General features: G+C 39.6%; 1 protein-coding gene across 1 annotated transcript in view; it reads right to left on the bottom strand.

The window, feature by feature from the left end:
• NPSR1 (neuropeptide S receptor 1) overlaps window positions 1-25180 on the bottom strand; it is a 55589-nt gene extending 30409 nt beyond the window's left edge. The window contains exons 1-2 of the mRNA XM_058816308.1: window positions 25034-25180; window positions 12463-12595 (exon numbers count right to left, since the gene is read on the bottom strand). Of these exons, the coding sequence (XP_058672291.1) occupies window positions 12463-12595; window positions 25034-25180 (280 nt within the window). The remainder of the gene's footprint in view (window positions 1-12462; window positions 12596-25033) is intronic.
• Between the last annotated feature and the right edge of the window lie 56 nt (window positions 25181-25236).

Here is a 25236-nt window from a genome sequence, read left to right as displayed (position 1 = left end):
AACAAACCAAACTGGTTTATTTACTGCGTGGAAGGCAAACTGGGAATTTGGGAGGCATTTGAGTACCATGTTGTGGTGTTCCATTGAACTAGGCAAGCTGTGAGTACCAGCATACCCACGCAGGGAGACTTACAGACAGACTGCAAAGGCACAGGATGCATCACTGATTTGTTTGTCTAAGTTTCAGTGCTTGAGAGAAAAGATCTTACAGCATATTATGAGAGGGCACTTCAGAGAAACTAGGTTGATGTGCAACTGATGTGGTTGTCACTTATTAATATTAGATTAGACACCTTGGCAAAGCAAAGATTTCAGGTGAATAGTTTTATCACTGTGCTGTCTTTTGTGCATTAAAATTTCATTAGAGTTTCTGTCTTAGAGCAATGAGATTTACCACTAATAACTCTTTGACACAAAGAAACTCATTCTTTATTTGAGTAACACAACACTATAAAACCTCATCAGAGCTGATCATCAGAGATTGGAGATGCATGGATCCCATGAATGGATTGGAACAGGTACTGTAGTAGAGTCTTCTTGGGTCTCATGCTCCCAGTATTGTGAGGATTAGTCAAATGGAGTGTGCCATCTAACAATGTGTCAAGCTTGCTGTGTGTCTGCATGTGCTTCTGACAGGGATAAGAGGGAATCCAAATTTAAATTGATTCTCTGAATGAAGCATGGAAGTGTTTATGGAATTCTCCTTTCAAAAAGATGAACATAACACTGAAAGACCCTTACTTTACTGGGGTTATGTACAAAGCTGTCCTCAGGAGTGGTGACACTGGATTCCATGCTAAGGATGATGGAAAATGCCACTCTGCTTTTCAGCTCTTTTAGAGGGAATCTGCTACTGCCTTCCATGAGCAAACTGCTGTGACCTTGCAGTTCTTAGGAAAAGGGTGTAAATAAAAATGTCCCCTTGATTTCTAAAAGTTTTGCATGTTTCATTAAACAAAGATGACTGAGCAGCAAAAGACATTTCTTGTATTTCAACTGGCTTATCAGCAGGAGAGACAGTTTCAAAATGAACATTGAAATTACCATACTTAATATACCTTAAATTTTTTCTCTGGACTTACTAGTAATATAGCAGTAACTCCAGCACTCCCATAACACATTAGATTAAACAGTGATTTTACAGTCCCTATCCCTGCAGCATGGCAAAGTCATTTTTCTAAGAGGGGGCTCTCCATCCTTTCCAGATGTGACATCAGCTCCTGATTTTCTCTCTGACTATGGGAGCTAGAAATGAAAATGTGTAGAAATAATTCTTCTATTTAAGACTACAAAATGTCCATCAAAAAAAAATACCATCTCAAAATGTAGATGGGTTTTTGATTGTGGAGGGTTTTTTTAGGAAACAAATAAACATCTCTTTTTTGTCATGTGTCTTCAAATTCCCAGAATTTCAAAGCAATCTGTTTCCTCATGCAGACAACCCCTTATTCCCCACTTCTAGTGTGCAGGTTTCTGGCTTATTTGAATAACGTTTTGTCTCTTGTTCTATTTTGCTAGTTTACAATGAAAGCAAATATGCCTTTCAAGAAAAAATTCCATTCCTTTTTTATCAGTAACCTCTAAGAAACTGGCATAATCAAACACTTCACTTTTCAGTGCTGTTATCCCTGTTCCTTAGGAACTAGCAAAAAGTTTGACTTGTGAATGAAATGTTTGGAGATTTTTCCAGATGTAATTTCCATGCTATTTTGACTGATCATGTTCTTGTTAAGCAGATCTTCACTCTTCTTTCTTGCTTGCCACTGCCTGCAACATAACATAATAGGAGTGGAGAAACGTGTGACTTACCTGCAAGGTTTTCTGGATTTCAGTGCTGTGGTGTGGGGATGGGCAGGTGGATGTGGCTGTGCCTGTATTGCATGTGTGCAGAAACAGAACCAGATCCCCATTGCATCCTTCAGTGATTTCAGGTGGTTCTTTCCACCAACACAGTGGAGCACAGCACTTACATGCACTGAACTCAACAATCTTGAAGCTCTTTCCTAACCTAATTTATTCTATGATCCTAAAAATTCTCCTTTAAGGCTAATCATGCAGCTGTAGTGTTAATGCACAGGTTTGGAGTAATTTTTGTCACTTAAATTTGTCACTTTTGTTCCATATCCCATTTAGATCTCTGCAACTACCTGAAAGGACAATATAGAAAGTTGAGAGGCAGTCTATTCTCCCTAGTATCAAGCAATAGAACAAGAAAATGGCTTCAGGTTGTGCCAGGGGAAAATTAGTTTAGATACTTGGAAAGATTTCTTCTTAGAAAAGATGCTCAAGCATTGGAACAGGCTGCCTAGGGAAGGGGGTTAATGACCATGCCTAGATGTATTTAAAAGAGATGTAGATGTGAAATGCAAGGACATGATTTAGTGATGGAATTGGCAGTGTTAGGTTGGACTCGATCTTTTCCAACCTAAACGATTCTGTGATTTCATGAACAAATTGTCTTTTGGGCAGCACCTAGAAAATCTTGGACAAGTTCCATATGGCTATTAAGAAACAATTCTGAGCACAAAAGAAATAATCCTGCACTTTCCATCAGGTAACATTGCTATGCCTTGCTGTGCTTAAAAATAAACAAATGGAAAGGTTCTGAGAAATATCTTCCGTGTAAAACTTGGTGGGCTTTGAGTCAGAGCCTTCTGAGTTCTGATTGAAAAGGAGGAATATTGGGTTCTTAGTTGTCAAAAATGAATAGTAATCCTGACATATTTGGTGATGTACGAACACTGGAGGGATTTATATAGTCAACTTTAGAGACCTAAATTAGGAATTGAGTCCTTCTGTGCAAATCAGTGAAACTTAAGCCCAAGTATAGAACTGCATGGAGAGTTTTGCTCTATTGGCTATAAATTGAGCATGAGAAGGGTGACTTTGTATCTTATATACCTACAGTGAGGTGCCTAAAATAGATGGCAGGAATAATCCCTAACATGAATACCAGTGTGCAAGAATGCAGTCATGAGATTTAATCCAATTATCTCTGTGACAATTATGTCCCATTTTTCTTCCCAGAACTGATGTCAAGGTGTGGGCTTTCTTCAGACCTCCTTCTGTACACATAGTAAGAGGCTAACAGGGCATCTGCCCTCCATCCTCCCTGCTATTAGAAAGAATCATGGAATATTCTAAGTTGGAAGGGACTCTCAAGGATCACCAAAGTCCAGCTCTTAAGTGAATGGCCTCATACAGCGATCAAACCCACAAAATTGACATTATTAGCACCAAACTCTTAGCAGCTGAGCCAATCTCAGTATTAATGATGTTGTATAAAACAAAAGGTGTAATGTTCCAAATAACAGTAATTTCTTCAGGTGGAGAAGGTCACAGATTAAAATTGCTTTGGTCAAAGGCCAGCAAATGTAAATAGTCACCACCCAGCTGTAAGACAAGGAAGGTAGCTGAAGATACTTGCCTAGTCTGCATTTCACTTGGCTGACTGGAAAAGTTACCAAGATTAGAATTTTGTTGTTCTTTTTGCTGTTTCTTTCAAATGCCACACAGCTGCTCTAGCATATGAGCCCAGACCATACTACATTTTTGTCTTACAGCCCTCAAAGTGCTGTCATTGCCCCTACAAACCTTTATAATCTCCACACAGCCCTACTGGTACCAGCAGAGCTGTGACAGTGGAGTAACTTGGCTGCACAGTGTGTCAGCAGAGGGTTAGAGAAATTATATTGCAGGTGAAAGTGGAGAGTAAAAAGCTACTGGCAAAAAAAGTCAAAACAACCAGCTGAAAGGAAATGCTTTCATTTTAGTCACACAGCTGTCTAGTCAGGAAAAACATTTGTATGCAAAGATCTGAAGGAATGACAGCTTCTTTTGAAAGAATAGAAATGGTAAATGTGGACTTCCTGTGCAGAAATCTGTAGGTGGGTAAATGGAATCAAGTTTAGCCAGTGTGTGTCTGTTGAAATGAGAAAACAATGCCTTTGACAAAGATAGGACATATAAGGTCCATTCATCACTTTTAATCCTTTCAGAAATGACTTATTAGCCAGGCAAAGCAAGCAGAAGAACCGATTCCATCTTAGTTTAAAATTGCATGATCTAGGGTGAATTTTGGAAGACAAGATTGTCACTGAGATGTTATGTTGATATTTCTTACTTCCTTTCTGGGGATGTACAGGGGCCCAAACCTTAGAGATGGCATTCAGAAACATTCCCAGATGACTTAGTACAGAAGTCTGGTGCCTGCTTGTGATTTTAAGCATACACATGCACTGCAAGGGAATAGTCATTGGACACTGTATTGCATATTTATAGACCTGTTGTAGTTAAATTTTCCCCTGCTTTAGATGCAAGAGGATTTATGAACTGAAGCCTATTAAGTCGCTAAAAGCTGTATAAGGAAATACTCAACATCTTTGTAGAAGAATCACCACATCTACTGAAAATACTTCATAACTCAAAAAAAAAAAAAAAAAAAAACCAACAAAAAACCACCAAATTAGAAAAGGACATGTCTGGCTTTAGAGTGTTAAAGTGATTGAGATGCAGATGAAATGAGGGCATATCATCTTTGTTACTAAATTCTCAGGTCCCAGGAGGTCCACTGGAATGTGAAAAAAAACCCCACATGACCATATCCTACACTGGAACTACTGACAAGCAGAGAAAATGTGTCTGTTGTTTTGCATTTGCAGAGGAAGATACAGTTTCTATCCCTAGGCACTCTGAAAATTCCACACAGAGTTCCTATGTATGATGAGCACACAAATTGTCCCCTTCCAGAACAATTTAGTGCAGCATTGAGGAAAGAAAATACTTTTTTCATGAGTTCTCCTTGCCTGTGTGAACGTCAGCTCTGCACTTGGGTTTAAGCTGCAGAGTGATTTTTGCTGCCTGAAAGGGATCTGAAGACCACTGTTCAAAGAAAATAGACAGAAAACCACTGTTTAAGGATGTCTGCCTAGCGGGTTGTGATTGCATTAATTACAAATCGTGAATCATGGACATTTTGTTCCTGCATTTGTAAGATTAAAGTACGCTATATAAATAAAAGTCATTACAGGGTTTTTAAGGGGATGATCATGCTTGCTTCCAGTAGCAAATTACCATTATATTGCCACTAATGGGAGGGACACTGCATTTTACTCATTCTACTACTATAGTTACTGCACATCAGTGCTTTTTTGTTTGTTTGTTTTTTGTTTTTTTGTTTTTCTGGGTTTTTTTTGTGCTAGTGCTGCTGTTTCCTACTGCAGTGAGCTCCAGTGGATAGAGTCTAAGCAATTAAGCAAACACAAATACTGTGTCCATCCCTGGACTTTCCAGCGAACCCCTAAGAAAATATCTAATTATCTAAAACTACATGAGTATTAAAAAAATATAGCATAACAGGCTTCCATCTGTGGGCTGGTTAAAAACACGTAGAGTTTGGTTTGGAATTGAATTCTAAGGCAGAAGTTGTTGTCAGCAAATCTACAGCTCATTTCTGCATTCTCCAAATGTCCCATCTCCACAATAGCTCCCAGCCAGGTTTTTGGGCTATCTCATTCTGGCCTAAAACTCTCTGGTTTCTGCATCAGGATTTGATCCATTGCTGTTTCTTTGTCTTTCCACATATACTTGCTTGACTCCAACCTTTTGGGCACATACAAGAAAGGCAAAGGTGATCCAACTGCCCTAGATCCCAGGATTACTGCCAAGTCTCCAAGGCTACCTTTTTTTCTTATAGTCCCAATCTTGTGGTGTCATAACTTTACCTTTTCAAGGAGGTAAATATTGCACCAAGAGAAGTTTCTTTTGCTTTAGACCTCACAGGGAAGTAGTATAACTCCATGGATTGTTGGAGCACTAGTCCCAAATTCAATGTGCCTACACTAGTAGACTGGACCAGAATAAAGTATTTTCAGGATACCAAGTTTTCTATGTCAGACCTCATTCTTCATGATTTCACCTCTAAAACATAAAATCTATTCGTTTTCTGTGAGCATTTTCCTTTGGCTGGATGACCAAACACTGCAAAATAGAGGCCCTGAACACCCCTTTCACATAAAGCTTCTTTCTGTCTTTCAGTTTTGATGTTGAAGTTCACTTCTGGTTTCCTTTCCTGCCTTCTGAGGATATTCCACTTTTTACCCCATCTACTTCAGGACTGGTTGGGGAGAAAATGCATTTTAAGAGGGATGCATGTATTGGATATTTTCCTCGGGAAAACAGAAACTATGTTTTGACTAACCATTTATGCAGAGATAAATGAATACATGCAGAAATACTCATGGCTCTTTACGTAAGAAATATTAGAGTATAGTAAAAGATGATTCATAATATCAAGCTGGAATTGCACAGCACCAGTGTCCAAGTTGCATATTACAAACTAGGGAACTATGATTCATCTTCAAATCTGAGTAAAAGTTCAAAGGAGAATTCAAGTCTCTCCTAGATGTTATTGAATCACAAGGAATGGCAATGGGTAGCAAATCTGTTTTGCCTCGTGCTGCCACAGGGCATTGCAGGCTGTGATCACATTTATCTTATCCTGCATTATGTTTCAGTTTGTGGGGGCATGCTAATACATACCTCGCTTAAAGTCCCATGTTGCTTTCCTCTTACTGAATTCATCTTGGCAGAATCAGCATGGAAAAATGATTGCTACTTTTCCAGGCAGCTAATGCAGCCATGAAACAATTTTTTTTTAATTCACATAGTTTCATGGGATGCATTGAATAAGCAATATTAATATTGCTGTGTTTACTCCCAGAGACCATTTTTGCTCTTGGTAAATTGAAGCACATTTATTCTGTAAATGCAAAATGAAAGTTGTACTAAATGCTATCGTTTTCACAGCCTACAGAGGAAAGGTGGATGTAATCTATTTCTTTCCCTATTTATCAAGCCATGTGTGCAGTTAGGTGATTTGCAGAATTCTTAGACTTACAGATAGGTTTTTGGGAATCAAGCTGCTTGCAAAAGTGGGGAATTTGGATGCCATTGGGTATTCTGTAAAATTTAAGTGTCTGTGCCTGAGGAAATATTAACAAATTACACTTTCTTTCCAACCTTGACAAACCTCTTTCAGCAGTGATGGGAGCATGCAGTGCAGAACACAGATGATCCATTAGCAGAGACAGTTTCCTTACATTAATTACACTTTCAAGAGGTTTTAGATCATAATGAATATAAGAAATGCACATGTCCTTCTCTCAGTTTCAGCAGTGAATTCTGCAGTATGATTGTAACTTCCTCTAAGTTTTCTTTTCTTCAGGTAGGATGATGAAATTTCTCACCTTTCTTCAGCCTTCATATTTTTCCTACAAATAGCAGACAATTAGCGTGGAAAGAGGAGGAAGACAGATTTCTGGGAATTAGTTCAGTTTTGTGCATTAAGTTTCTGTGTCTTAGGTGGACAGCCATGTAAATCATATTGGTAGGTTCCAGCCAAGACCCAGCTGGCAAGAAAGGCAAGTTTTCTAGTATAACTGGGAACTCTTTGGACTTTTTGGCTGCCAACAGTCCACCTCCATTAAGGTGACTTGCTGATTTAGCTGCTAATTGCCTCTGTGCAATTAACTTCCAATGCTCATAATCACTGTGATGTCTAAGGTACTTGTAAAACTGATGAATTTGTATGTATGATTTCCCTAAAGTGCAGAAATATTCCAAGTATCATTTTCCTGATGAAAAGCTAGAACAGAGACCATTATCTGTTAATAATGTTCTACATGTTAATTTTGGTAATGGTGTTATTATATTAAGCTTTTCTACAGATCATGGAGTAACAAGTCATCTTCATTCGTTCAAGTCATATAGAACAATGAAGAAAATTATTGAAGGACAGGCACAGTACATTAAAGCAGTCAGTACCCAGTACCCTACTGGTTTTGGTGTAGGGGAAAAAAAGAAGAAGAAAAGAACAAAATTTGTTCATGTTTAGCTCTTGTGGCTGCACAGTTAGATACACTCATTTAGTGCATTTAACTGGAAAATTAGTCTCTGCCTTCAGTCATCTAATCCAAAGTCGACCTAGAAGTCGGTGATTGAGCCCAGCTGGTTTTAGTCTCACTGTCATGCTCTCTCTGGGCAGAAGCAGCACAGGAATAAAGCAGCACTCTTTGCTTTAGCAGGGTCCATTTCCACCTATATGCTTGTGTTGCCCTCTCGTAGCAGGTTCTCAGTGTATTGGCTTTTTACCAAACACTGAACAAAATGAGTGCAGCTGGTGAGGACCAAGGCCTTCAACTTTCTGGGAGCAACCGAGGAAGGTAATGATACAAATATCTTTATATCACTTTTTAAATTACCTCCTTGCCTTTTTAATGTAATTCTCAAGTCATCCCTTAGGATTTGGTATTTATACCATAATATGGACTGTACAGCTGCATATGCTTACAGAAAATCTTTTGTTTTCCTCTTTATATGTAAGCTACCATAAAAGTTATGTGATGTTCTTTCTATTTTCTCTCTTCATTACAGCCAAAGCAATACATATGTGAGCACATATTTCCAAACAAGACTGTCAGACTGTAGCTTAAAATTTGGCATGCAGTTAAGTGCCTACATGTAGTTCTACCCCTAACAATGGACAAAATGTAACACTGTTCCTAAATTACTGATTTCTGTTAAATGGTGGAATAGAAGCACACTGAGCTAAAGGTCGTGACATTTCAAGTTCCAAATTTCCGGATGGTAATGTTGGAGAAAAAGATTTAAATAAGCTACCTACTTCTCGTCAATAAAAGGAACTTAAATACATTCCTCTGTCAGTGGTAGTTAAAGTTGAATGGAAAATAATGAGAAGAAAAATTCTTTCATTTCATTCATTCTCTTCAATTCATTTCTTTTCATTTAAATATAGACTTTTTCAATGTATTGCTTGATTGGTTTTGGAATTGGTCAAATAATAGCAGTTCTTGCTGTTACAAAGTACTAGCTCTTTGGCCCATAAATTATATTTCTTATCCACTACTACTCAAGTAGTTTGATATATGCCTCATGTCCACTGTTTTTACATTTTGAGAGTAAACTTAAGAAGGCCTTCATTTGGTAGAGCTGGGTAAATTGACCTGTTCAGATACAAATGTGTGGACAAACCATGTTTCCTGAAAACAATAATATTTCACTTCAATACTTCCAGCTTTATACAGCGCCTTTGAACTCATCCCAGTCTTTGATCTTGAACCACTTGGTGATTTCAGTCGGAGGCAAACATCTTAAATACAGTAAGACACTGAAGTTACATGAAATGGCATCGGGTAGGGGAAGATGTAAGAGATTTCCTGCCAGGAGAGATAGCTATGCCATGAGCATAACTTGTGCTAAGCTCAGAAGAAAAGTGTTTGGGGAAAAGTGTTTAGAAATACCCTCCTCACAGGGTAATCTTCAGAGCTTGCTCTTTCTGAGAAACTAAATTACCTTGGAGATAGAAATCTGTAGGAAACCTAGCTTTAGTTTCCATCTGAACAGACAAACTTGTTTCTAAGAACAACATTTTTACAGAAGAGGAATATGCCCAAAGGCAAACTGAAAACTGAACACAAGCCAAATATGGCAATATTCCTCTTCATTAAATTAGCTGATGCTGAGTGATTAGTACTATTGTTCAGCTCAGCTGTTAACTCTTAGCTGATTTCCTAGTTCTTAATTCCCAGATAATTTCAAAGAGATTTATGCATGAACTGAGAGTTAGACATAGACTTAAATGTGGTACTGACACAAGCATTGTATAAGTGTATATTTAATGTAAAATATTGTGAATCCAGGCTTCAGCAACATCCTTAAGCATTCTGAAGTTGAAGGGATTACTCACATTCCTACAGATCCCCACAAGTCTGAGCACCATGTTGAATTATGATGTAATAAAGGATGAGTAAGAATATTCTCTAGATTTGTGGAGTGGTTGAACCACTGAATTCTGTCAGTGTTGAAAGAAGCCTCAATCAGTTAGTTATTTCTCATCTGCATCTGGCTTGGCAACCAATCAAGAAGAACAACAGCACTCACTTCTTATTCATGTATTATGCACAATTTTGCTTTGAATACCTTGTTTATTCTAACACAAAGGCTGAATTTTAATTTCATTTTTGGTACTACATCAGTGGCTAAATGTGAGAATTGAGGGTATCTCACAGTTATTGAGCCACAGATCAATAGACAAAAAGTTTTTAAATGGCTTTGAAATGTCTGCATTGATAAAACTATATCCATTATTCTTCTTTCTGCTACTGGGCAGAAATAATAAATATTTTAAGGACCTCAAAATAGATGAAAGTAGTAATATTGACTAAGCAGAAACTGTTTGCCAGGAGATTAGGCCCTAGTTGGAAGGATTTAAATATGCTTGGCATGTCAAAGCAATGTGACAAGTCGGTGTTTTCATAATGTTCTGCGTCTACCTCATAACTTGTGAAAGGATGATGGCTGTTGCCAGCTTGCTTTGTTCTTAATAATATTTTTAAAGATAAGAAAGTGAAATGGCTCCATTTCAGGAATTAAGTCATTTCCTTGTGCCAAAATACTGACAAGCAGTCTTGGTGCGGGAAGATAAATTAGAGTTCTGACTCCTGCATCACAAAAAAGAAATCGACATTGCTTGAAAGGAGCCTTGTTGTTAGAGCTGAAGTTACTTCTTTTAACGTTGCAGATGTGAATGTCAAGTGAGTTTTCTATGTGAATTTTTGTAATATGAAATGGAATAGACTGTTGAACTCAGGCAATTTTAAAAGTCAAGGATAATTTTAGGGAATGGGAAGTCAGAAGAATCAGCAAGTGGAACACACAAATCTCAGTCAAATTATAGCATCAGCTGTATAGCACTATTTGCTGCCCGCATCTAATGGTGTATTTGCTTTGTTGACTTTGCCACTGTCACTGATTCTTTCAGCTCCCTCAAAATTGCACTTGCAATGCCTTCCTCTCCCTTCATGCTGACAGTACTTAAACCCCTAGTGAATAGTTCTTCATGGACCTCCATTCTAATAGAAAAAGTCCTCTTTCCTATGGGTACAAAATGGAAAAATTCCCCCTCGGACACTTTTCCAGCACAGAAACAGCGGTAGACTCCTCCCAGTACACCTGACAGTAAGTATGAAATGGATGATGTCCGTCTGGGGCTTCCTCTGCTCTTCTTTCTTTGCCTGTACTTCTGCTTGGCTGCCTGAGCACATCCCATTCATCTGGGATGGGGAGCTCTTTGAGCAGTGTTTATTTTGAAACTCCTGTGAACACTGCAATGCTTGATCTGTGATTGATGCTTCCAAGCTGGGGGTGAGGCTGTATTGACCTGCCTTACCTGATGGATAATACTTCTGCCTCATGAAGGAAGTGGCAATAAAGGTCACAACTGAGATAAGAAGTAAAACTATTTATTACAGATGACTCAGGCAAATAGGAAAACAGCTGTCAGCACTTCAGAAAAGAAGTCACTGCAAACCCTCGCCTCCTCACCTTACAAGGATTCTTCCATCACCTGTTACAGGCCTACCTCTTTGCATCAATTTGCACACCCTGGTCTGTTTCAGCTAAGAGTAGTTCTTCAAACTGAACATGCTCCTGAGCAGACATGGCTGAGACCATGGAGTTATTTACAAAAATGCATGGTGGAAATTGGGCAGCGTAGTGCTTTGTTTTTCCAGTACAACAGACAGCAAAGGAGGAAGCAGTATTGTTGGAAAATCATATATTAAATGGTTCTTTAGTGAAAAAGTGCTATAATTCCTACCATAGCTTAGGGGAAGAAAAAAAACCAATAGAAGCCTATAAACATATCCTATATACACAAACAGTACAACACAGACGTCTTGTAAGCAGGGATTAGTAGCAGGACACTGTTAGAGAAACAGCACATATTTTCCCTTGGGAAACTTAAACCCCCACAAATGTAGTCCATTCAAGACCACAGAGAAACAATGTGCTGCTTATGCTCATTTCCTTTCCTTCTTGCTGAGACTGACATTTTACAAACCAGGCTCCTGTACATTTCCCACTCTGTTTAAAAACTACAAAGTCCTTGGATCAGCATCCTTTTGTCCATTAAAAAAAAACACCTAAATGCATTCCTCTCCACCTGTATATTGTTACATTTCCCTTCATTAAACTGGACAACATTAAGTTATTTTCACTCTTCACCACAGGACAATAATTGATCGAGTAGTTTTAGTAGAAAAACACAAGAGATTAATCTTAAACTAGTTTAATTTAAGCAGTTCCATGACAACAACTGGAGACATCTTCTGGGAAATGTAGATGCAAACTCAGACTGGAATATAAGATTTAGTGACACCAATGGGTTGCAGCTGCTGCATACTACTACATCTAGCAACATCTTTTTAGATCAGAGTCAGACTGAGCCCTAAGATAAGTAGCCATCCATTTGCTTTATGGCAAACTGCAACTGGGCATTAGGTGGCAACTAGATTCTTCACCCCTCAACTCACATTTTCTTATTTGTCATTTTAACAGTGATTCCTGTGCAGGTCAGGTGCCCTTTCCCCTCCCATACACTACCTGTGATTGCCAGCTGAGTAACAAAGTAGGTCATTCGAGATTTCCGCTTCCTCCTCCAGGTAGAGAAGAGCACAATGGCATTTCCAGAAATTGTGACAATAAAGAGAATCCAAAGAGTCACCAGCTGCTCTGTCTGCAATGGAAAGAAGGGAAAAAAGCATATTGGTGGGTGGATGGACAGTCACTTATCCTCAGACAAATGAGATGAGAATAGAAAACAGGAGTGAAATTTGAGTTTTGCCAATTGATTTAAACTATTTAGTCTAAAAGACATTCTTGGTTTTTTTTTTCAGAAAATACTTAACATGCATCACTGCTAGTGATGTTCTTTCCAGTTTGGTTTGCAGGGGCTGTATATTACTTCTCCCTTCACAAAACAACTAGCAGTGTCTGTATTCTGCACTTAGTGCTAAAATGAGAGGCAGCTCTCAGCTTTCTTGTGCTGCTCCAGCAAGCTGTGAAATAACCAGCTGCCTCACTTCATAAGGAATGTTGATAGATGGGCTCCTTTGGAGAAATGGAGGAAATAAATACTTCTCTCTTCCCCAGCTTCAGTGAGTCTGGGTCATTCACGAGCCCTGACGAAATTCAGACATCCACTCCATGATCTAGATGTGCACCAAGACTGAAAAGGAAGCGTGACCCACTAAAGAAAAGTATACTTGTGTAGCGACTGAAACGTGATGACAAAACGTCCCCTAGTGGTGTGTGTATAAAGAAAAAAAGGTAAGAATGCTGTTCGTGCTCTCAAAGCATCGGGATGCTCTGGCTGCAGGATCAACGCCGTATGTGTGTGTCCATGTTTGGTTGTTTGGTACGTGCACATCCAATCTTTATATCCTAGCAATTGTCAATGCAGTAGTTTGGGATCTTTCCATTCAAAACAGCAAGTCCACAACATGGGAGTTAGGGGAAGATGGAGGATGCAGGTGAGGGCTGCAGCTGAGGAGGGGTGCCAGGTGCTGGCCCTACAGACTTGGACTCAGCAGGCTGGGTGCGAGATGCTGTCAGTAATACCAACCTACATGATTAGGCTGATAGAAGAGCAAAAACCAGGGAGAACACTCATTAAAGGCATTTGTAAGCCACTATGGTGAGCAGGAACCAGAGCTCCTTCTGCTTTCAAAGAAAGTAGTTCACTATGAGAGTGGGGAGGGAAGGTGCAATGAAATGAATGGAGCAGGGACATGGAACTTCCTGCTTTATAATTAGCCTTAGTGCTTCTCGGGACATAGCCCCACTCCTGGCCAGCAGTCATTGTCCGTCCTTGTCCCTCCCATTGCCCCCCAGAGCAGCTTCTCCTGGGAACCAGCCTCAGCTTTGCTCCAGGTAGGGACCCACACTACCTTGTGGATCACAGGGTCACGCAGGGAAAGCAAGACCTGATGAGGGGCAATTTGATGTTGCACTCTGTGCCTGAGCCTAGAGACAGTTTAAGCAAACAATGAAAGCTGTGTAGAGAGGATTTCACTTTTCCCAGCATGATGATTTTCACCAACATAATGTCATCTCACCTAATTTTGAAGTTCCAAAGAGACACAACTGTTCTAAATTGTCTTAGTATTGTCTAGGTAATAGCAGTGTCGCAGAGATGAGTCACCACTCATCTCACCTACCTTGGGATGATTTGTCTCCACTGAGTATAGAGAGACCTAGATGAGACAACCCATGTGGGCTAGATACTTGGCCTTTAGATAAAAAAAAAAAAAATTGTCTTTTTGTGTTACCTGCAAATCTCTTTAATTTATTGGAAACAAATTTCCTTAAAAATGTGTGGCAGAAATATGGTGAAACTGTTTTTATGGGGATGCTTTTCTTAGCACAGGAATTGGAAGGAAATATCTTTTTGGAAGACAATAAAATCATAAGATAAGATTTCACATCACTTTTGTCCTTGAAATCAATGATTTCTCCTTGGGGTTTGTTTTGGTTTTTCCATTTCAGAGAACATCTTTCTCACATGAAGAAAACTAAGGGACTAGACTTGTTCCCGTTTTCTTTGGTATAAAATCAGAAGAGCATTTTCTTAAAAGGAATTATATTCCTGTATTAAACTGATATTGATAGGAACAGAAGAAAGATCTGACAGTCAAACCTTCTTATGTTTCCCACAGAAGAAATTGCTATGGAACATCAGAGGCTGTGTTAGAAGGATAAGAGCACAGTACAAATGGTCAGATTAAATCCCTTCTGCCAATTTAAAAGCAATGCCTGACAATTAAGCAATGTTAGACTCCAGACATTAAACCAGACTGCAAAGATAACTTAAAAATGCAAACACTGAAAATAGAGGTAACTCTGGAAGGGCCGTAGACAAAGAAATAAAGCCAAAATTTCTATTAATCTATTTGTGGGAGCTGACATTCTGACTAAAAGAAAAAAGATCTCATTCCTGAGGATTAAGGAGTTGTAACAATAGGAAACTTAAATCACTGCAGCCTCTCTCAGTCTGTGTTAACTTGCAGAATGAAAACTTCCATGGTTATTAATGGGATGCCCACTGTGATAAAGGCCTTTGCAGAGGCCAGGATTGGAATTCAAAATTATCTTCATGAATTGGAAACGTGTACTGGGAAAAAAAGCAACATGCTGTCCAACAAGGAGAAGTGCAGGGCTGCAGTGCAGTGAGTGTAATCTCTCTTGGTCGAACCAGCCTTCCAAACATCAACCCTCACAGGCAGCACACGTGCAAAGTGCCCCAGAACGTCACGGAATCACCCGACCATGGGAGCAACAGCCCCCACCACTCTGGGATCAACACCAGGCTCATGTGCCTCTGCTGCATCTTCCCACTGGGCCATGCCCACTCCTGGGCACAGTGCTTCAAGAGAGACACACAAACGAGTTGACATAAAGGATGTAGTCAGGCAAAACAACTGAATGAATCAAGTTGCTAAATCCAGGAAAAGCTGACTGCAGGAAAAGATGAACATAGCCTTGAGGACATAAAAAGACTAATGTAAAAAAGTAAAGCACTAATCTCTTCTTTAGATCCACTGTGGACTGGACAAAAAATCAAAACTATGGTACAGAAGTCAGGATGAAAATTTAAAAAGAAAAAGAAGCTTTAAAATATATCATAGATAGAGAGATTGATTAAGCCAGTGAAGCCATCTGTGAAGCCTTTAAAAATAGTTATCAGATTAGAGAGATAGCTGATGGATTTTTGAATCTCACTCCAGCTGAACTTTCTTTAGTTTTATTCATCATCTTCAGATTGTTATGACATAGAAGTGTTTAGATTCATGTCTTGTTCATTCATCAAACAAAAATCCTTTCTTAATAACAGTCCTGGACAAGGTAATTTACAAAAAACATGCCTCAATAATATGTTGTGCAAACATCAGAAGCATTCTGATAAAAAGGAAGATAATAATATCTCCCAAACCTCTTTTGACAAGGGCTTCTTTTGAAATGGGCATTAATAACTACAGTAGATGAGAATGCCACGAGAGACTAGTGTCATAGAGCAGTTATTTCAGGTTAGAAAAGCTAGAGATGCTGTTGACATTATTAAAGTCACCAACAAATGAAAGTCAAGAGGATTTCCTTGGTTTGACTCGAGCCATTGCACATATTGCTGTTCCACAAGGCTGCTGTGTTTGCAGCATGGAAGTGCTCAACATCCAGAGAGCATATTCAGGTTTTGCTATGTTTCTCTAAGATTAAAGCCATGTTTAGTCAATGAAGAAAATGCCTCTTCATGGGTGAATTGGAAGCCAGAAAACCTCTCTGAAGACTGTGTGCATTTTCCTTTGGCTGTAAAATGGCTTATAATTTTCTTTCTCTAATTAAATTTCTGAATCCAGAGGCTGGAATAAGTCTAACAAGAGGTGTATTCTGCTTTATATTTGAGGCAGAGATCACTCCTGCAAACCCTTTTAATCAAGACCATATTTAAATCCTTTTGGAGATGTTGGGTGGCATTTTGGTACCACAATGCCATCCCTCCTTCCAGTTCTCCCCAGCCAACTTCCTTGCTCTGTCTTCCCTCAGGATTTGTATCCCTCTTGCTGGGGAGCACCAGCTGTGACTGTGGAATGGGGATATACCTGATAGCCCAGTCCAATGGAGGGGCTGTTCCTCGTGTCTTGAGGTGCAAAAGCCTTTGTCTGATATTAGAGAAGTTGCCTAATAGAGAGGTTCAACTAGCAATGGGCAAAGATTATTTGTACTTGAACAGAGACCCAATCTAAAACGTTTTAACTGCTGAGGCTGCTCTGGAAAAATTTGGTTTCAGGTAAGAAATGAGGAAACAGAAAAAGGGAGGGAGAGATACTCCATGCCTGGAGTGGCTGACTGGCCTCTTAATATGAGCACTGCAGGCCTGTGGCAACTTCTTGGTCCTGCTGACCTGGCATCTTTCTGCACCATCTTCTTGGTCTCCTGGGTGAAGAAGAGGAATGATTCCTCATATCACAAGCCAGTAGCAGCTTAAGTCTCTGAACAGCTTTTTCTTGACAGTTGATAAACTCTGGGAATACACAAATGATCTTGCCTTTGGTATATTTTAAAAATTATGGGGTTAGCGTAGCAGCAATTGAGATTGTAAGAGAGCTGTAATCATGAAGCAAGCCAAGCAATTTTGCAAGAGTGCTCTTAACACATAAGAAGACTATATAAATCCCCTTGTTAAATTGGGTAACTGTCATGCTCTTGGTCAAGTTCACCACTAGTAGATTGCATTGCACTTTCTTGAAGGAGGGAAAAAAAGAGAAAAATCTTTTTTCATTCTCTAAAATAATCACATTAATTGCAGACCATGCAGAAAAATAGAGCAGTCTAGATTAGCAATTTTTTTTTATCCTACTTTAGAAGATTTGGTATCTTGAACATTGAAAACTGAAAATGTTCAGGATGGATTTGCTATTTTAACATCCCCCATTTAGGATGGAAACTTAAAACCCTTAAAAAACACCAAAAAAAAAAAAACCCAAAAATAAACCAAAGACCCAAAAAAACCCCCCCAAAACCAGGAGAATTAATTTTCCAGAGGCAGACAGGTGCCATGCAGTTTGACTGATTTCTGTCAGGGATTTATGATCAGCTTATCTCTAAGGCAAATTGCACTTTGGACTGCTACACTGAAGGGAATAAAAGAAATACACCCATTAAGCCAATTAGGGAGTTTTAAAGGTACTGACCAAACCTCTGATATAATTAATTTCATTTTTAAATAAATAAACAAAGCAAAAATAATAAAACACCTCTTTTCCGTACTGCCAGATTCCTACACAGCAGAAACCCTAGAGGAGCCTTCTGGGGTCTAACTGCTGCCTACAATTATCTGGCAGGAGGGTGCAGAGAAGATGGAGCCAGATTCTTCTCAGATGTGCACCATGAAAGGGCAAGAGTCCACAAACAAGGGTTGCAACATGGGACATCTTGGTATGACATTACAGGGAAAGTCTCTTCATGAGGGTGGTCAAGCACCAGGATGGGAACACAGAAAGGTTGTGAGATTTCCATCCCTAGAGATATTCAGAAATTAGGCAGACACTGCCCTGAAAAATCTAGCATCATTTGGATTTGCTTTCAAGTGGCTAGTTCAGGTTACCTCCAGAAGTCCTTCTCTACTTGAATTATTATGCACACACACAAGTATGCATAAGACCTATTTTCTTAACAAGTATTCTTAAAACTAGAAGATACTTAGACATAATCAGATTAGTGCTTTGCCCATGTTGCATATTATTTTTTGTATCACAGAAAAAAGAACAGCTCAGATTTTTCTGGTAATCTTTGCATAACTTAAAATTTGTTCTGCAAGTAAAGAGTATGGCTGTAAGGGCTACTGGCATGGAAATGGGAAAAGCATCGTTGCCTTAAGAAAAAAGACTTTAAAAGTCCTTTTTTAAATATTTACTTGAAGTCCTGAGATGAAGAATCTCTGCCAGGTGTGATCAGCTTAAACTGTGGGCTTCCAGAAATGAAGTGTGATGCCACTGAAGGGGTCATGACTACGGTTATGCTTACCACCTACAAAATAAAGGTTTTTTAATACATAAAAACAAAGAACAAACTTGGTTGGTTAAAATTCTAAGGAAACATCCATCTTTTTTCCTGTGCTGAAACTTTCTACACAAGTTGGGTTGTGAAAAAACCCCACAATGTAACATCAATCTCCTCAAAGAAAGTTGCGTATACGTAAATTATTAACAACAGTTCTGACTGTCAAGAAGGAAAAAAGCAAGGGGCACCAAATATCTTACAAGAAGAGGCACAACAAACAGAATACTTGGGCTAGAAATAAGCTTCAAACAGCAACAAATGCTAATGACCTGAATGTGAAGATTCAGATTACTAATTCATCTCCTAATCTTCATAAAAAGAAAAGCTAAAAAAATGGCTGAAAAGCTCTTGATTCATTTGCTGATAGCCTGTGTCTTAATAAGAAAGAAACATAAAACTGGGAAGGTCACTGGAATCTTCAGCCTTGGCTGTCACAAGCAGCAGGAAGTTGTACTGTCCACCCCTGTAATACAAATATGTTTTGAAAGAGGGTTCTCCATCCAGCAAGGCAAAACTGAGAAGATGTTTCTACTCAGATCTCACACAAGGTATTCCTGAAAATTTTGGGAAAACAATTTGATTGACACTTAAAAACCGAGGGGAAACTCATGTGAAGGTAAGAAAGACTGGGAGAAAAGAAAGTTCAAAGCTAAGTTTTATATTTTGTCATTGAAAGTGCTTCCATTATGATTGAATTTGAGAGAAACACATTTCAGCAGGCAACAAGCCCTCTAGGAGTTGATCTTTTTTTGTTGTTTTTAATTAGTGTGGCTGGAATGGAGCCTGATTCAAAGTGCATAAACACCAGTTCAGCCTCGGGTTTGACTCTGGGACTGCTGCTTTCTCATTTAAATGCTACTGGTTGTGCTTGATAGCCCTCCTATCCCCTGTGCAGAGGCTGCCTTCCAACTGATTACTGGGGTTATCCTCCCAGCCCAAGGTTACGGAACATTCTGGCAAAGCTGGGATGCATTGCCACATTAAACCTCCACCAACATATCAAATATTCTGACAACAGTCACTTCCCAAGGAGTCCTTATCATTGTAAAAAACACACAGCTGGAAGGAGCACAAGCTGACTTTTTCTGTTCTGTTGAACTTGAGAAGCAGTTTTGTACGAGTTTGTGTCGATATGGTATTTCACTCATGTTTATGTGTTACATAGAGGAAAGATCTACAAAATTTTCTTCCTTTTAGACTTAGGGAAACAGAAAAGCTGAGAAATAGGCTGAGAAAGTCTATTCACTAAATCAAGACACTTCCTCATGGAAAGGGGCAATTTTGTTATCAAGATGAATTTCTCCTCTTTTTGAAATCTAGCTTTTTTTTTTTTGATTAACCTATGCTTTTTAAAAAAACCTATTTATTAGCTCTGACTTCATCACCATGGATGAGCAGGGTCCCTTCAATGCACACAATCTAATGCATGCTAATTGCAATGATCTTTCCAACCTCAACAGCTGAACAAGCCTCCACTCTGTCCCAAAATTCTCTATAGGTGTGATGGCGACAGTCAGTAACAAATGTGATTAATTCAATTCAATTCTGTCACCAAATAGTTCTTATTTGCCATTCTGTTGTGATTTGGTACAAGACAGATAAGAAATGTGGGCAGTGCTGTTCAGTTATTGCAGGATGTTTTACTCATTGCACTCTAGGAAAATTCCACAGAATTAGACAGATATTCCTGATTTAAATGTCATCAGGAAACATACATTTTTAATGGTGTACCTATCTATATTTTTTTAGAATATTTTCAATCTAGAAAGATAATATTAGACCACTCAAAGGTCTATCCATAATCTTATGATTTTTGACAGCCCTATTTAAAACTCCAAAGTGGTGTTTTTCTTAATCACCTAAAATTATTATGTATGCCTCATCGGTAAAATTTAAATATCTCAAAAATGTAAAAAAAAATTATACTTTTTAGGGACATTTACGTAGGAGATGCAGACAGGGGCAAACAGTGTGCCTATGTGGAGAGCAGGGACAGTAGTATGACGTTTGCTGGTGTAGAACAGCCCAAATTAGCTGCTCAGAGCTTCTCCCTGTTGGGCTGTCAGACTGCCAGTCCCTTCTGTGCTGTGTTTAAGCTGCTGGATGAGGCCAGCCTGGCCAACAACAGGGCAGCAGCCCAAGGAGATCATTCTTATCTCAGGAATAGCAACAGTCATTACAGCACCTTGCAGAGGCTGTGTTCAGGAGTCCCTGACACCTTATTTGTGTAAACCAAATCCTCCTCCTCTCCCCCACCAAAAGATTGCAAAGTTACCTCTGAATTATTTGATATGTCTATTTTCTAAAATGTGTGATTGCATTTGCAGAGATTATTCCAGAAATTTGACAGCACCCATTATTATTTTCCTATTATGTATTCAATGATGGGATGCTCTGTGATCTTTGCTTGAAAATCAGAATGAGAAATAGCATAAGCAAATACTTTTCAGGAGATAAAGAGACTCCTATATTTGGATTAAAGGATAGGGACGTTAGACTGTGACTTCAGCAGTCTCTGAGAACACCTGGAGCCAAATCCATGTAACAGGACAGTCCTACAAAACCTCTCAGCATGCTGGTCTCCTCAGCTCTTTGCTGGTAATGGTAAAAACCCCGACCCTTGTAAAGAGCATTAGCTCCATGGATAAGCAGCCCATGTTCTTAGAGTTGTACTTACTTGTGCTAGATTGTGCTATCCTGTTTAAAATCTGAGCTACATAGGCTAAAACACACAGGTACAGTGAATGCTGCAATGCTGGGGGAGTGCAGTCAAAGACACATTTAAAATAATTTGTGATGGTTTTGATAAGCACACAGTTCCTCCTGAAAGCGGTAACACTTCAATGCCACTGCTGTGCCCTTGCTGCATGGCACGGGGACCAGGGCTCATGGGCACAGAGGCAGGGGTGCGTCAACTTTTGGAGCAGTGATTGGGGCTCCCACTTGGCAAGGGGGGACACTGGGGTTCTCAACAACCTTGGATGTAAACAACAAAACCTTTGTGTCCTGCTTTTTTGTTTCCTGCTGTACAGGTGGGGACTGTACACAGCAGGAAACAAAAAACACTACTTGATGGATTCCCAGCTTTGCTGGGAGGTAGGAAATGATGGTGAGAACACAGTCCCACTGAGAAAACTCACAGTTGCTGTTCCTTTCTCTTTTTGAGCACTCCAAGCTCTACTTTCCTGTGTAAAAGCAGGGCATCTTCTTTCTCAGCAGAGCTCTTAAAAAAGAGATGAGCCCTACCCAATCTTTCTGAGGACAAGCACATGCTCCTACCATTGTGAAAACTTCTGGTCTGTTAAGAATCTGGCAGGAGGAGATGCTTCCTCTAGCCCTGACAAAACCTCCCAAACATTGTGCAAAATCATGCCAAACCTATTCTGAGATTCCACCTTTTCTCCAGACAGGTTTCTGGTTTGTACCCTGTCAGGTTTGCAGAGTTAAGGAGGTCCTAAAGTAGAGGAAGGCTACAGGTATTTGGATGATTTCTGTGCTTTCTGTACTACTGTATTTGGCAGGTGCTATTGATGCTTAGAGCCCTTTTACACATGGATTACACATACACATATGGAGGAGATTGTAAAGGATTGTAATGAACTTTCCTTTGGCTTGGAAGGTTGGAGCTGTAATTAATGCAAATTTACACATCTGTTCTGAATTAGGTGCTGAAGCAGCCAGCAGAATTCCTTGTAGTTTAAGACACTAACCTTCCTGGTATTTTATACCAGGTAGGTATAAAATGCCTGGATACCCCACAAAAAGGCACACAGGAAGAAAGATGATCTGAGTTTTCAGGGACAATTTGCCATGACACAGCAGCAAGACCTAAATAGCAGTGGGAATGAGGCAACGCCTTTGCCATGGAAAGCACCAGCTCTTCTTGCATGCTGAGTGATGCATGGATACACCCAGTCCTGCTCCAAAAGCTGCCATTCTGTATGCCAAGAGTCAGTTTAGTTAGCCCACATGGCCCCAAAATTAGACATCATTAGCAAAGCTTTGACGAGCAGCTGGCCCTTCTGTAGTAATGACTACCAGAAGAAAATCTGCATTCCTCTAAGTGGAGAAAATGTTCCATTTTTTGAGATAAAACAAATCAATAAAATTCTCCTCAGCCTTCCCCCCAAAAAGACAGCAAAAACCTGAACTGGCAAAACATTGTCTAATCTGAAACTCTGCAGGGTTTAGTTGTTAAGCAGAGGAAGAGACAGAAGCGCAAATTTTTTGGGAAGAGAAGCAATCACAGCTCAGCCTTTCTGGCACTGAAATACTCTAATGCACATTATTTTACTTTTGTCATGTTGCCACCACAGTACAACACAGACACTACCTGGGGTGGGTACTGGCCATCCTTTTGCCACTCGGGAGGAAAAGAAGACACCAGCACATGCTCATGTAGTTTGAGCAGCGTGTGAGACACCCTGGCACCTGTCATTGGGTAGAATCATGAAAAAGTCATCAACACAGTTACAGGGTGTCACTCCCTAGTCTCCTTTTATCAGTTTAGATCATGTTTTCCTATGACTGCTTTGCTAAGGTGGGTTACACCTGCATTTTCCAAGCAGATATAGCTTGTGTGCTCTGTCTGCACATAGGGTCTGGGCTCAGCCTGTGTAGTGACCGCTCACCCCCCCTGCCTTCACAGTCAGCCACAAGCTTCAGTGTGTTTGAAAATCCAAACCCTATTTGTAAGCTATGTTTTGAACACTGAGCTCTGTTTTTCAAATTCATTCAGCCTGTTCCAAACTGAAACTTGAATTGTTTTAGCTGCTTAACTACAGCATTATAAAGAAGAAGATGATGCTGCTTGGCTTGCTGAAGTGGCAAGGATGCAGCCACAATATGGGCAGAGCAGGGGGATGATGATGGCCAGCGGAGTCAACAGGTATCAGCAGCAACTTCCACACGTGGGTTTTACTGAGTGCTGAAATTGCTGGCAGGGAGCCCTGTCTTCCCTGCACTGCAGTCATCAGAGCAGGTGCTTTCTCCTTCCTTTCCTACAGCTGCACCAGCTGTCACTCGTCTCTAGAGTCAAAATATTTCCATGCCTATCAACAGATAGTAATTGATGTGAAATCAGTGAGTCTCCTTGCAAAGTTCATGCTACATGTGCCAGAGCCAGGCATCCGGCAGAGACTCAAGAGCAAGTCTGATGAGAAGCCCTCAGCTACAGAATCGTTTCCTTTAGCTCTGGATGAGCATGCATGACTATCCTTGGTTCCCTAATTATTGTAATTTACTCAATCTCTCCTATTAACGAGCATTTTTCTGCCTGGGGACTTTCTAATCATGGAATTAATTGTCACTTTTACTATTATAAAATATTGCTCCCATGACATTGTTCAGATTTACAGCCCTAACTGTGAAAAGAAGACAGGAGATAAAGAGAAAGTTGTTAAAATATTTTTCTTGTCCCTTGTGATTTTTTTTCAAGAGCATTTTAGGAGTCTAACATGGAGAGGGGGAATAAAAAATACTTCTCACCCTTGAAATCCTAGTTAGCAAGTATTACCCTAGCAATTTCAAGCAGCATGTTAAAAGAGACCCTCACTAGTTAAGACTGGCCCTATGGATCATCTCTTTCTAAACCAGGGCTGGGAACCTGCTGTAATTCCACTGATTCCACTAAGATTGTGTCAGAGCACTACTACTACTCTCACAGATACAAAATTGCTCCTGAATATATCCCCTTTTACCTCTCATGTTGTCAAATGATGCAAATGCCTGGATCTTTCTTGCTGAAATTGATCTCTTTGGTGCTGAAGTCCAGAAGGAATGGCAGGGCACTCCTAGCCAGACTTTTTAATGACTTGAGCTTGTACAACGTACCATAAAAATAAAGAGATACATGGCATTCAGAACAAAATTAAGCAGTAGCAACAGGCAGAGAAATCTGAAGGAATGTGAGCTTCAGAACTTCTCCAATCTTTTTCCTCCATTTACATATCGCTAGGATGATGTTTAGTATGGAGATGACTGAATACACTTCCCATTCAATTGAACAGCATTCACTACTGAATGACTCATCTAATGCATTCTTAACAACAGATTTCAAAAGACACTGCAACCCCCACTCAACTCACCAACAAACAAACAAACAAATTAGAACCTGTCCCTCACAATTAAAAAAAACCCAAACAACAAAAACCCCGTCTCACTTGTGTACAATATTTGTTACAGCTGGAAAATTGAAAAGAAATCCCTTATGCCAAGATGATGCATCTAAGAAATTACATTAAAAATGTGTTAAAATAATGCAAGCTTTTGACTAAAGATGCATGTATAATTACAATACCTCTACAGAAAACCAGTACTGTCCTTTCTTGGAAGGGGATAGAGTTAGCTAAGACATGTAAATCTGAAGTTCAATTTCTACAAGTATTTTGCTTTTCAGTAAATGCCTCACACATGCTGTCAGCTGTTTTTGCAGGGAAAAAAACCTACCAATATCTGGGAAAAAAAGTTAAAGAATGTTAGTGGCCTCCCCACATATGTGCTCAAAAAGCTCCAAAGCTGCAAGCATTTGAGAAAAGTAATGCACCCCTTAAAGTAATACCTTAAAGGAATAGTAAAAGGATCCCCACTCCTCTTCTGCCACCACTTCTGTGAAAGTCACCGTTTCAGTGAAAGTGACCAGGGTAAGATCCAGACAGCCGGTGCCTCCCTGGGAGCTGCTGCTGGCTTCTGTGGACTTGACCTCCATCCCTGGGTTTTGCTGAAGTTGTCTAGTGCTGGTTTTAGTAAGAGTTAATGCAGCCA

This window comes from Ammospiza caudacuta, chromosome 1 (genome assembly GCF_027887145.1).
Source record: "Ammospiza caudacuta isolate bAmmCau1 chromosome 1, bAmmCau1.pri, whole genome shotgun sequence".
In the NCBI taxonomy this organism is placed as follows: domain Eukaryota; kingdom Metazoa; phylum Chordata; class Aves; order Passeriformes; family Passerellidae; genus Ammospiza; species Ammospiza caudacuta.
The sequence above is the reverse complement of the archived record's forward strand: the minus strand, read 5'-3'. Positions and strand labels throughout refer to the sequence as shown.